The sequence below is a fragment of the Fulmarus glacialis genome, unplaced genomic scaffold, assembly GCF_000690835.1.
Source record: "Fulmarus glacialis isolate BGI_N327 unplaced genomic scaffold, ASM69083v1 scaffold4401, whole genome shotgun sequence".
Lineage (NCBI taxonomy): Eukaryota > Metazoa > Chordata > Aves > Procellariiformes > Procellariidae > Fulmarus > Fulmarus glacialis.
In genome coordinates this window covers 22,538-34,361 of record NW_009193272.1, presented here as the reverse complement: position 1 = coordinate 34,361, position 11,824 = coordinate 22,538, and the positions used below count along the sequence as shown (strand labels likewise).

General features: G+C 40.9%; 1 protein-coding gene across 1 annotated transcript; it reads left to right on the top strand.

The window, feature by feature from the left end:
* Window positions 1-5,942: 5,942 nt before the first annotated feature.
* On the top strand, window positions 5,943-10,148 carry CMTM7 (CKLF-like MARVEL transmembrane domain containing 7; the record flags this gene model as incomplete). Its single annotated transcript, XM_009587375.1, has 3 exons — window positions 5,943-6,116; window positions 8,916-9,014; window positions 10,050-10,148. Coding segments are annotated over 3 exons (372 nt in total), but the record flags the coding sequence as incomplete, so codon positions are not given.
* Window positions 10,149-11,824: the final 1,676 nt, after the last annotated feature.

The following is an 11,824-nucleotide window of genomic DNA, read 5'->3' as shown; positions in this document are numbered from 1 at the left end:
ATTTAATTTATTTTATTTAATTTATTTATTACATCCATTAAAGCAGGACAGTAGAAAAAGATCATAGAAAGCACTTGCACAAATTGATTCTTGGGTTATAAAATTGTTCTGTGGTCAGACAAACGACAGTCTTCTACCACATGATCAGAAAAAGCTTAGTAGTGCCAGCTGGCCTACGGGTACATGGAGGGCAAAACAAGTCCTTTCTTATGTTATGGTTCCTTCATGCACCCTCAGGGCACTTGTGAGGAAAATCTGTAATCTCTTCTGCCTGCCCATTCCTTGGAGCAGGTGATTCTCTAGTAAGCTGCTTTGAACTTGCCAGCTTGGTCCAGGTTCTTCTATCTTTGCTGGTACACTCCAGCACGATTGTGTTAATGGAGGGGAGTCCAGCCTATTAGTCCTGAGATGCAGGCTGCTCTTGGGCAGTTTCACGGTGGCCCGTGCGACTGGCGACAGACTGGAAACCGCAGGAGGATCTAGCCACCAGAGAGGCTGAGGATTGTGTTGCTGGCTTGCTGTTGGTCCCAGCATCATGCCCAGTCTACTCCTGTGAAGCTAGGATGTTTGGAGCCGAGCTTTCTCTGTAAACTAATTGCATCTGCAGGACGACAGCCAGCTAGGAGCAAGTGCAGGGAGTTAGGTGGAATCCAAACCATCTGAAATGAGGAGTACAGCAGCATCTGGGCCTAATGACACAGGCCTTTTCTCCAATGTGCATTTGCCCTGGGAGTAATTGGAAGTTGGATCTTCCTCCTATAGGCATGATTCCCTCTCCTTTCCTTAAGAAGGTGTTGAATTTTCCTGCAGTGGAAGATTGACTTCCTTGAAGTCTTGGTACACGTTTTCCTTGTTTTTTACTGAGTGTAATCAATGACCAATGGACTTTGGGTGCTTGTTCTTCGACAGGGACAAGAAGAAACAGGGAGGAAAACAGCTGATTTTTAAAAAGGAACAGCATTTCCAGGGAACACTTCAAGTAGCATTTTATAGCACAGGGAAAAAAATTTATCACTCTCATCCAGCCCTTCCTTATCTTTAGCCTGAGAGGTACAGAAGGAAAGTGTGCCATTCTGAGCAGGTTGATGTCATCTCTATGGGCACGAAGGAAGATCCAGGGAAATACAGGTTGGTCAGCCTCACCTCAGGCCCTGGGAAGGTGGTGATGAAAATCCTCCTGGAAAGTATTTCCAAATACTTGAATACATGAAGGAGAAGAAGGTGATGAGGAGTAGTCAGCATGGATTTACAAAGGGGAAATCATGCTTGACCAACCTCACTGCCTTCTGTAATGAGGTGACTAGTTTGGTGGTCAAGGGGAGAGCAGTAGATGTTGTTTACCTTGATCTGAGTAAGGTTATGGTCTCCCATGACATCCTCACAGACAAGCTGACAGGGTACGGCTTAGATAAGTGAGCAGTGAGGTGAACTGAAAACTGTCTGAATGGCCAGGCCCAGAGGGTTGTTGAACAAGGTCCTTGGAGGCCAGTCAGTAGTGGTGTGAAAGATCTGTACTTGTTCACCCTTTTTTAGGGGCCATGAGTTGGCTTTTGAAGGAATACCATATGAGGAAAGAGCAAATTATGTTTCATTTTTAGTAGAGCTGTGCTCACTTCAAATCAGAATGGAGTTTAGGCTGGGGAGCTCATTTCAGTGCTGTTCAAGAGCCAACATTTTCCACAGGCATCTTACAGAGGATGTGGTTGCCTCGTCTCCAGCTCAAAATAGAGGCGAGAATGCAGACTCTTACCATCTTTCTTTTATGATATCTGTTCTGTCTGGTAAGGTGTTGAGTGCCTCCTGGCAATTGCTGACTGCCTTTAGTTCATGTTGGCTTCACTGTGAGATAGTTCCTGATATATACCAGTGTTCCTAAACACGCTTCATGACTCACTTCAAATATCTGGTCCAGTGGAAAGTCAAGAAGTGGATTAATTTAAGCCAATCAACTTCTGTGAAACAGAGTAAATACGGAACTTTATTTAAATCCAAAAATCCCTCCTTGGAGTTGATTGATGCATATGTTCTTTGTATTGCTTTTCAGAAAAGCACTTAAAGAGTATGTATATATCTGAAGCCTGGATATATTTTGTGGAACATATTGAAATCCTCTAATGAGACTGACCATCATTTGACCTGTACTTCTGGTCTGACTGACTTGCTGGCTATGGGTTACATGTCTGCTGCTCTCATAATCTGTGAAATATTATATAGAAATGGAAACGGCAGTGCTCTCATTTTTTTGTGCCTCTAGTTTTTATTTTCAAGATGTATTAACCTACTCCCCTGAGCACAGATGCATAAAGAATACTCATAATATTTGATAATTTTATTGCTTTGCCATTCATTTCTCTCTCTCTTTCTCTGTGCCACAAACTGACTTCTAAGATATATGTTGAACTGTATCCTGGACAGTTATGTATTAATCATTTTATCACTCGATTTCTCTGGAAATAGGAATTACAGGGGGGGAAAAAAGATACAGTCATCACCTGGTATATCATGATAAACCGATATCTGATAAACTGAAGGAACTTTGGTATTTGTCACTTTTAAAGGAAAAATAATATTATGTGGCTCTATTTCCTACATTTGTTAGCATTCTTTTTCAACAGGTGAGTTTTAAACTCTGACTGCACCTGCTAGCCATGCAGGCAATATAGTGTGGCAAACATGGTATAGCGTTATATAAAGTTATTGATATTGTCCCCTTTGCACCTGTCCTGTGAAATAGCATTATGTGCCTCCGATCAGAGCACCCTCTTTAGAAACTGCCTGTAAATCTCGTGTTGTGAAATTCATGCTAAGAAAGGAAATTTTTGAAAGAAATACCTCTTGCCACACAGTGATTTCTTCCTACCTATATGCTGAGGCACATCTAAGATCAAAGAAGGGAGAATCTTTACTAATTCTTTTTGGAATTGTTTTAATTGTGAAGTACGCTTGAAATGGAAAGCGTGTTTGTTCAAATTCATGTTTCTACCTGTTTTAGTAGCTGAGCAGATTCTTCACTGACTGGTTGGTATCTTGTATCTTCTTATTTCTGAGGAATATAACACCTCAGATGAATTTCCTGATCTTGTCTTTGGATGGCTCATATTCTTCTTTATGCTGCTTCTCAAATTTTTATACCTTCTAACTGGAAAAAAACAACTTTTATGCTTCCATGAAGTTGAAAGAACTAGGTCTGGTTTAAACGAAGGCTTTTTTTACCAGTGCATCTTATTACTTGGACGGTGGTTGTACTTCAAGGATCCGGTCCTTCTTATTCTTTGTACACAGTAAAAAAACTGGTGAAGTTAATGCTTCAAGCATGAAATGAGCCAATAGGCAGATTTAATACTTTTGTGAATTAGCGCTTCCTTCTTGATTTGTACAGTGTAATTGAAACTGAGAACTGATTATTGTGAAGGCACCTGAATAAGGGAGACCTTTTTTAGCCTTTGGTGGTTGGAGAAGTGTTGTCCTCACCCCATCTTTATCCAAGAGCAAGATTCAACACTTGCCATGAATTCTTGTTGAGTCTTCCTATAGAATGATATTTCATTAAATTTAATTTTCATTTTCTCATGAAAATAATAGCTGTGTCTTGCATCACTTCAGGCATTCTAGATTATAGGGTAAATGGCCTGCTGATCTCCTGCTTATTGTTCAAGTTACTCAACAGCTAAGTCAGACGACTCTTTGCTTAACTGATGTTAAGATTCAAGGAACCGAGATGGATGTTCTGCGGCAGCCTGAGCCAGCGTGGTTACTGGCTGCTGCCACCCTGCCTGCTCAGTCCTTCCTATCCTTTCCCTTGGAGTCCTAGCTTCTCCCTCACACTTTCTGGCTCACCTGACCCTGCCTTATGTGATGGTAGAGCTATGTGCTTTTTTCAGTAGTTCACTTTTCTGCTGGCTTAGTACACTGAGATGGCTCAGAACAGATGAGTGGAGGAACCAGTACATGACAGGGAATGAAATCAGGGTGAGAAGGAGAAGATGACAAAGCCCATGGCCCCTCATGAAATCACAGCTTAATGTAGACCTGGTGTACGTAGACAAAGATTGGACAAAACTTCATTAAAATTGTCTCAGAATTGAAGAAGTGGGCCAGAAGTCTTTAAATGCTGTGTTGCGGAGAGCATTGCTTTTTTGTCTTCTAAGAAATGTAGCATCTCAGAAAGCTCTGCCATGCACAAGATGCAAGACTTTGTGCGTTTTGGATTCCCCAGTGGCTAGGCTGTGAGACCCAGAGAACAGCCATGGTACAGACAGAAGCACTAAACGTGCAGGATGCTGCTATGATGTTACACTCCCAAACCGGAAGGCAGGAACATATTTGGGGAGACAGGGACTGAGCAATGCATTTTCCATGGAATTTTCAAAGGCATATGTAACCTTCATTCTTGAGAAGCATTGAGCATGATGCAGCCCTGCACCTCGAAGTCCTGTCTTCCCTACCCTATATCTATTTTAAAGGTGGGAGGAGATGTAGGCTTACTCTAGTGCAGAAGCCTGTCACTGGCTTGGGCTGAGCATCACTTACAATACTAATATCAACTACTTAGACTACCACAGTAAAAATAATGGAGCTGGACCAGATCTAACAATAGCTTAGCCACTTGTGTGGGAAAGGATCCTGGACCACTGACTTTTCTCTTTGGAGCCACCTTTTTGAGGTGGTTCACTGTCGCAACAATGATGTGGGTGTTTGGATGGAGTTTGGCCAAGGTGCAAGTTCTTGTGAACTTCTTGTGAAGTTCTTCAGTGTGTATAGAGCTTTTGATTGCACTTGGGGATGTGTATGTTTACCCAGTCTGCTCAGAACGGAGCAGGTAAAACTCAGTTAAAACTACAGCAGGAAGAATCTAAGCTATGTTGTTTGGGTGTTGGTGGTTTTTTTTCCTTTTAATCTTAAGGAAATCATTCTGATAATGGATGCAGTTGGTGAGGAGTTTGGAAGATGAGTGTGCAGGAAAGGATGGTGCAGTCTTGAAGTGCTGGCTTCTTCAGATAGCTTTTTAATGTCTTGGAGAAAGACTTAAAATGTGAATCATTACTGCTCCTGGCTGACTTTGGATGAACTAAAAATCACAGTGGCTGAAAGCATGCACTGACAAAGTCTGTAATAAGAAAATATTCAGGTATATCCTTGGTAGATTTATTTTTATCACCCAGGCTAGCCAGGCTGGTAGAAACAGCAAGATTAGTAAAATAAACAAGTAGCTTTAGATTAAAAAAATAAAACAGCTTTTGTCCTTTGGAAGCCTACAACTGAAAAAAAAGTTGTACAATAATGCTTTATAGTTTTATATGACAATGTTAACATATTGAAGCTTTATAACTATTGTATTGGGGTGGGGTGAATTAATCAGTTCTTCTAAATGTTGATATTATTTGTCATGATACTACCTTACAGTCTGCTAATATTCCTGCTCTGTAGGTGGTAGAAAAGGAAGGGTAAAACTGTTAGCTCAGTTGCAGCCAAGTCCTCTGATTTTGCAAGTGAGAACTCTCACTAAATGGAAGTAAAGATGCATGTGTCCATGGGCACCTTAATTTTTACAGCTTTCAGTGATTTCCCTCTGAAAGTCCATGGGGTTTAGATGCTTCAGTTGCTGGTGCAACTCCAGGCATTCAATGCCTCTTCTCTATCTGAGACCTCTTGTGTGGTACATAGAGACTTCTTCAGGTTGGATTCTTCAGGCTGAAACTGCTGCTTTCCTTCTAGTAGTTGGCTCTTTCCCCGCTCTTAATGGTTGTTTTAGCTTACTTAACAGCAAATTTTAAAATATTATTACCACACTCGTTACTTTGTCCTCCATTTTGTTGGGTCCATTCAATTTACATTAGATATTTGTCTTCTGTTTCTAAGTGCCGTTTTGTTGTGTTTAAAATCTTCTCCACGGCCCTCTGAGCACCATTGTAAAAATCTTTATTGTGCCTTTTGCCTTTCAGATCTCACTGCTGGTTGGATTCATCAGTGTAAATAGTTCTCCGTGGACGAATTACAGTGCATACAGCTACTTTCAGATTGTCACCATGTGTGACTTGGTCATGATTTTGTTCTTCTACATTATCCACATTTTCAGAATTTACAGGAAGCTCACTTGCGTTAGCTGGCCACTTGCGGTAAGTCTGGGTTCCTTGCCTCTGTTGTGGGTTGATGTCTCGATTACTTAGTCCATTTTCTTGTGCTATCACACAACGATAGGCTGTCTTTCACGTACTTCATTTTTGCCTTGTATACAAATCCTTTTGTTGCTTTTGTTACTAGTATTCAATTCAGCAGATGCTGTAATTGTAAGGTTTTTAGCTGATTTGTATCTGATCTTGCCCTCCTTTACACAGATATAAATCCAGATTTACTCCAGGGAAGGCAATAGCGTTATTCTGAAACAATTGGAAAGAAGCTACTGATTATCAAACCTTCAGCAGATGGGCCCTAGCTCAGGTGGTTTATAGCAGCTAAGGGATTGCTGGAGTACCAAATCATAGCATTAGTGTTCGTGTATGACATCCTGTCCCAAAATAAAGTCTGCTAGTGCTATTTAAGTCAAATGTGTCCCTTTTTGGTATGGTTTTAGGTAATTTAAACAATAGCAAGAAAGAGGAGCCTCAGCCTGATTGCCATAGCCTGGCCATTCCTGGGATATCCTGCAGGATGTTCCTGCCTCATTCCCGCATTTCCCTTGCACATCCATCTCTGATATCCTAGCAGAGAACTAACAAGCAGCACAGAAAATGCGAGACCTGAACTTCCTCTGTAGCTTTGGGTCAGGTCAGCTAACTGAGTCCTGCGTCCTAGTGTGGGATGACAGATTTTAATAACCTCTTAGAACATAGTGACACATAGTGATGTGTTAGCTCTACAGAGGACCAAAGGGATGGGGAAAGCCAACTGGAGAGATATAGAGGGATTTTGAAATCCAAGAAGTGGTTGGATGGTGTTTAATGGAAGCTATGTAAGCAGTTTACAGATCTAAGATAACGGTTTGTCCCATCCATCCACTTCTAACCAGAGAGAAAAATTTAATTTTCTTTTTAGCTGAAGAATATGGTTAGACTTGCGCCCCTTTTTATTTTTTCAAATGCGTACCACCATTATCTGTCTCTAGAAAGTACTTCTTTATCTAGAGATAATACAGATACAGGGATTGAAATAAGTTAATAAATGACAGTTTTGCAAAGCAGCATTTAATGTGTGCATTGCTGTAATGGGACTATGCCATTTTGACCTCTGCATAGGCTGCTTTTGTTTTTTGTTGTGTGTTTAATCATTCCTAAATGTTCCAGAGTCACTGGTGAGTTTAAGGCACTGCAGTTTGTGGCTCCTTAGCTTCAGATAGCTTTATGGGATGTGATGCTTGAACATTGCTGCTCTTTTACAACGAAGCTCCTTTTCAGTCACATACTTAAGTATCTTTAGAACAGAATAGGAAGACCTGTAAGAGACTAGTGTTTGGCTGAGTTTCCTGGCAGGATCTCTACATTGCAATCAGGGGTGTGATTTGCAGTCAGTAAAGTTGCAGTGGTTCAAGAGGTTGTTCAGCACTGACATCTTTTAGAGCTGGGAAGTATTTCTCCAGAGGGCATTCTCCTGGCCCTGCCAGGGGTTGGTTCTCCACCTAATTTAGCCTTTGATGATTCTTTTGCACCTTGGCCCATCCCTCAGATTCCTCTAAAGTAGTGGCCTGTGTACACTGCTTTATTTGGTGTCTCTAAGGAGGCAATGGCATGCCTAATTGTGGACTAGCCAGAGAAGCCTCCTTACAGAAATAATTTACTCTAGCAAAAGCAAGGGTTGACATCTCGATTACCTGAAACAAGGTTACAAATGAGGAAAGTAAGTTGCAGTCTCAGAGCCTACTTTATGGCAAAGATCCTCCTCAGCTGTTTATCAATATCTGAGCAGAGGGAAACTGTGGTGTGGTGTGATAGACTATTTCTCTTCTGGGATTTCCTTGAACAATTTCCTTTTGGGACTATATTCTCTCTCCTTTGGTTTGAGATGGAATCTCTCCTCTCCTTTATACATGGCATTTGCTTGGCTCGTGCTGGTAGTGCAATGCAGATAAAGTAAGCAGATACCCTCCTGCCCGCCCCACCATGCAAAAGAAACAACCCATGTTCCGTTTGCAAACACCCATATTGGTTGCCATAAGTTTTGTGAGGATTCGAAATCTAAATCCACAGATAACCCCTGCTTGTAACAAGGTAAAATTGACTCCTGGATTGATACTTGTCACACTAGAAAAGAGCTCTAGGTGGCTCAGTGCTCTCTCAGAAAAAACCATGGCATCATGTTTTACTTACAGGCCTCCCTTACAGGCTTAAGAGCCTGGGTGTTGGTTATGAATGTCTGCGTAGTTGTGCTTTTCGTGGCTTCCCTCATGTTTCCAGTTTTGGTTGATGTTAGTAAACCCAGCAGTAGATCCGCTGCTTACTTTCTAAGATTATCAGAAGTAGGAGCATTTGGTTTTCCACTTACGCCATTTGCTGCCATTTATTGCCATTTCATATAAGCTAGAGAAATATGCCCTTAAGGCTTCTTCCTTCCTCCAGAACTGTCTCTTTAAGTGCATACATGATGCAATAAAGATACGTGTTTCACCCTCAGTAATGTACCACGTTGAATGGAAAGGATTGCATCCATACCCAGTAAGTAGATCTTATTCCAGTGACATTAGTAGACCTGAAGATTGGCCCTCTCTCCTTTTTTGAACAGAAAGTCAGGTATGGTACAAAATCTACTCACAAGGTGTTTTTTTCTTTCTTTTTTTTTTTTTTTAGCTTTGTTTTTTCCCTTTTGACTGGTGTTTTGTTCTCTGGGTTTGAGTAACCTCTGCCGTCTTGTTTTCATTCTGAGGCATATCAAAATGCTTTCCTGGTAAGTTTCCCTTCTGATGCAGGCTGTGCTTGTCTTTACAGGAGTTTCTTCATTATTTAATCGGTACAATTCTGCTTCTCATTGCATCGATTGTAGCAGCATCCAAGAGTTACAATTTGACTGGACTTGTGGCTGGAGCGGTAAGACTGTGTTTATTAGTCTTGACGCTTTTTAAATTGCAATATATATTAAGTAGGGCATTGGAAATCTATTATTTGTAATTTTATTCTCTTACAGACTTGCCTTGCTTGTGTCTTGGTTGGGTGAACTACCTTCTAGCTCATTTCAGTGAAAGTTCTGTAACACAATGCCAACAAAAATATTTTGTTGTGAGACTCCAGACTCACCACTAAAGTGGGTATTTGTTCTGTGAGAGAGTTGATACCAAAGGCTCCTGCTTTAACTCATAGGAACTAATGTATTTAGGGGAAGAATTAAGGTAATTCAGTTTTGACAAATGGCTGTTGTAGCAGCTAGAAGTTACCTAAAGGATTTCACGCCAGTCTTTGGCTTTTGACGCCTCCTGCTCCTGAACCCTGTTCAAGATAATTTCTCCTGAGCTAAAACCCACTGGGGTCCTGGGTTGACTTAGTGGAAGATACTCTCTGCCTTCTCTGCCTCTGTTGGCTGGAGGGCTTTATAGAGAGAGGCATGACTTCTGAGTGTGGGCAACAGTATTTTCATAGCAGCAGGACCTGAAATACAACTCCTCCAGAATAAAGAATTACTTTCAGAAACTTAGTCCCGATGATGCAAACGGACTAGAAGACTTACCTGACTTGTTTATTTGGCAGATGGCAGGGAAAGACTTGTTTGAATGGGGTAGTAAAAGAACAGTAATCAGAGGTGTTAGAAAAAGTCTTTTCTTTGTTGCAGAATCCTAGTGAGAAGTCTAGAAGGTGAGACTTTATGCTGCTGTCCAGCTTTTTCTCTCCCCTTGTATGTGATTCTCAGTCTATCTTTCAGTCATTGTTTTGAGAAGACATAAGCTCTATAATACTACAGAAACTTTTATTTTTTTAGTATATTGGCAGAATGGAGTAAGAAATCACTTTTTTGGGTCTGTTAAAGTCATAAAATATGTAGCTGGATATACAAGAGTGTCCGTACATTCTTGGAATATGTGTCATCTAATGTTCTATAAGTATTTGTGGTTTGTTTGTTTTCTCATCCAGACTTTCGGGTTCCTCGCTACGATCCTTTGTGTTTTAAGCATATGGTCATCCTACAAGGTTTCGTGCATCACGCAGTCAACAAGTAAGTATCATGCTTAGTAACTGCCAGAATGCTTCCCAAAATGAATATTTATATTTTCTGCCGCAGGGCTGTGTCTACATGGAAGGATTTATTAACGTCCTGTTCCTTGTTACTCAAAATTACTCACAAAGCAGTAATTCCATATTTTCTGTCAACACAGACATATCACAGCTACTGACAGCTGTCAACAACTAACTACAAGAGCAAAAAAACTTGCTTCTAGCAAGTAGTGAATGTATCAGTGCTTTCTCTTCTCCCTCCCCCATCCCCTACCAAAAGGTGGTTTCCTGTGTATTCCTTAATCAAGTAGATGAATTTGTTTGTGGCAACACAAGTGATACTGTCTTCCTTTTCAAAGATGCATCTGTATGACTCCTTCTCCACAAGACGTCTGCCTTACGAAACAGGATACCAAAATGGAGCGTCCACTACTGAGGAGAGAGCATGGGTATTTTGTGACGAGCCTGGACAGCCAGTAGCTTTTGAAGATCTGCTTGAATGCCTATGCAAAACAATGTTGTGAACCAAAGTTTCTTTGCTCCCCCTGCTTCCCCTCCCCCCCAAAGAAGTTTATAATGGAGAACCTGCTTTTTAGGAGCTTTACAGAGAAAGACAACTTCTCTCTTACAAACTGGGCTGTGGTTATTTCCAGCTATTTGCAGTAAGTGCATTTAAAACTCATTTGGAGAGTCATTTGGTTCTCCTTTCAGAGGGATGGAAAAATTGCTTCTGATTTCCTCCTGTTTACAGAAGGGAAATCCTGCAAATTCCTACCTGACTCTTAACTTCCAAGGACAATTTGTTTAATGAAGGAACTGTTACAAACTGATTTGTGCCTGGATAAGGTGACCCAAGTCTTTGTTACCTCTTTCTGTCAGAACTGTGGACTTTTTCTAACATCAGGTCAGTCAGCATCAAAAATTATGAACTGCAACCTGAATACATCACTGCAAACACTCCTTCCTAGCCCCAACTGTATGTGATGAAATCAGTTCTTTTCTCCATTAATTTTTACAGGTTATTAACAATCAAAGATTATTCTTAAAAACTTCCCTCTGCCAAATATAGGAAAATACTTTGCCAAAAATATGTGTTTAATGTTTGTGGGATCTTTTTTTTTCCTTTTCACAAATACTCATTTGTAAAATGGGTATTTGTAAGACCTGTTCTGTAGAAAATTTCTGTGCATTTCCTATAAATTATTCTCTTTGGAGTATAACAGTGTTTATGGAAAGCCCATTGTGAATGGAGCAACGTACTTCTTTCTCTCTCTTACATGTGGTGTGTCCCTTCCTCTGCCTCTGCTGGGATCCAGGCTTTTGGAGACTCTGCCCAGAGCCTGGACGGGCAGAACAGTTCATTTTGTCCTACCTGGTATTGTCATGAAGTTCTATGTAACTTCGAGGCTGAGACAATGCCTTCTTAGCACTTTTGTCTTTCTCTCCTTTTGCAGTCCATGTCTGGTGAGCTGGAAATTCTTTGCAGGAAAAAGAGAAGCGCAGGCCCCTCCTCCTTGGTGCTTCCCCTTTCATGTCTAGCTATGAAGTAGAATGTGTACTTACAAGCTGGTCTTTTCTGTCAGGACAACTGCATGATGATGCAGCAGGTTTCTGCAAAAAGTAGGATTTATACAGTTTACCAGGTTCAATCTGGAGGAAAAAAGCATTTTCTGGCCTGCTATGCATTTTTGTAT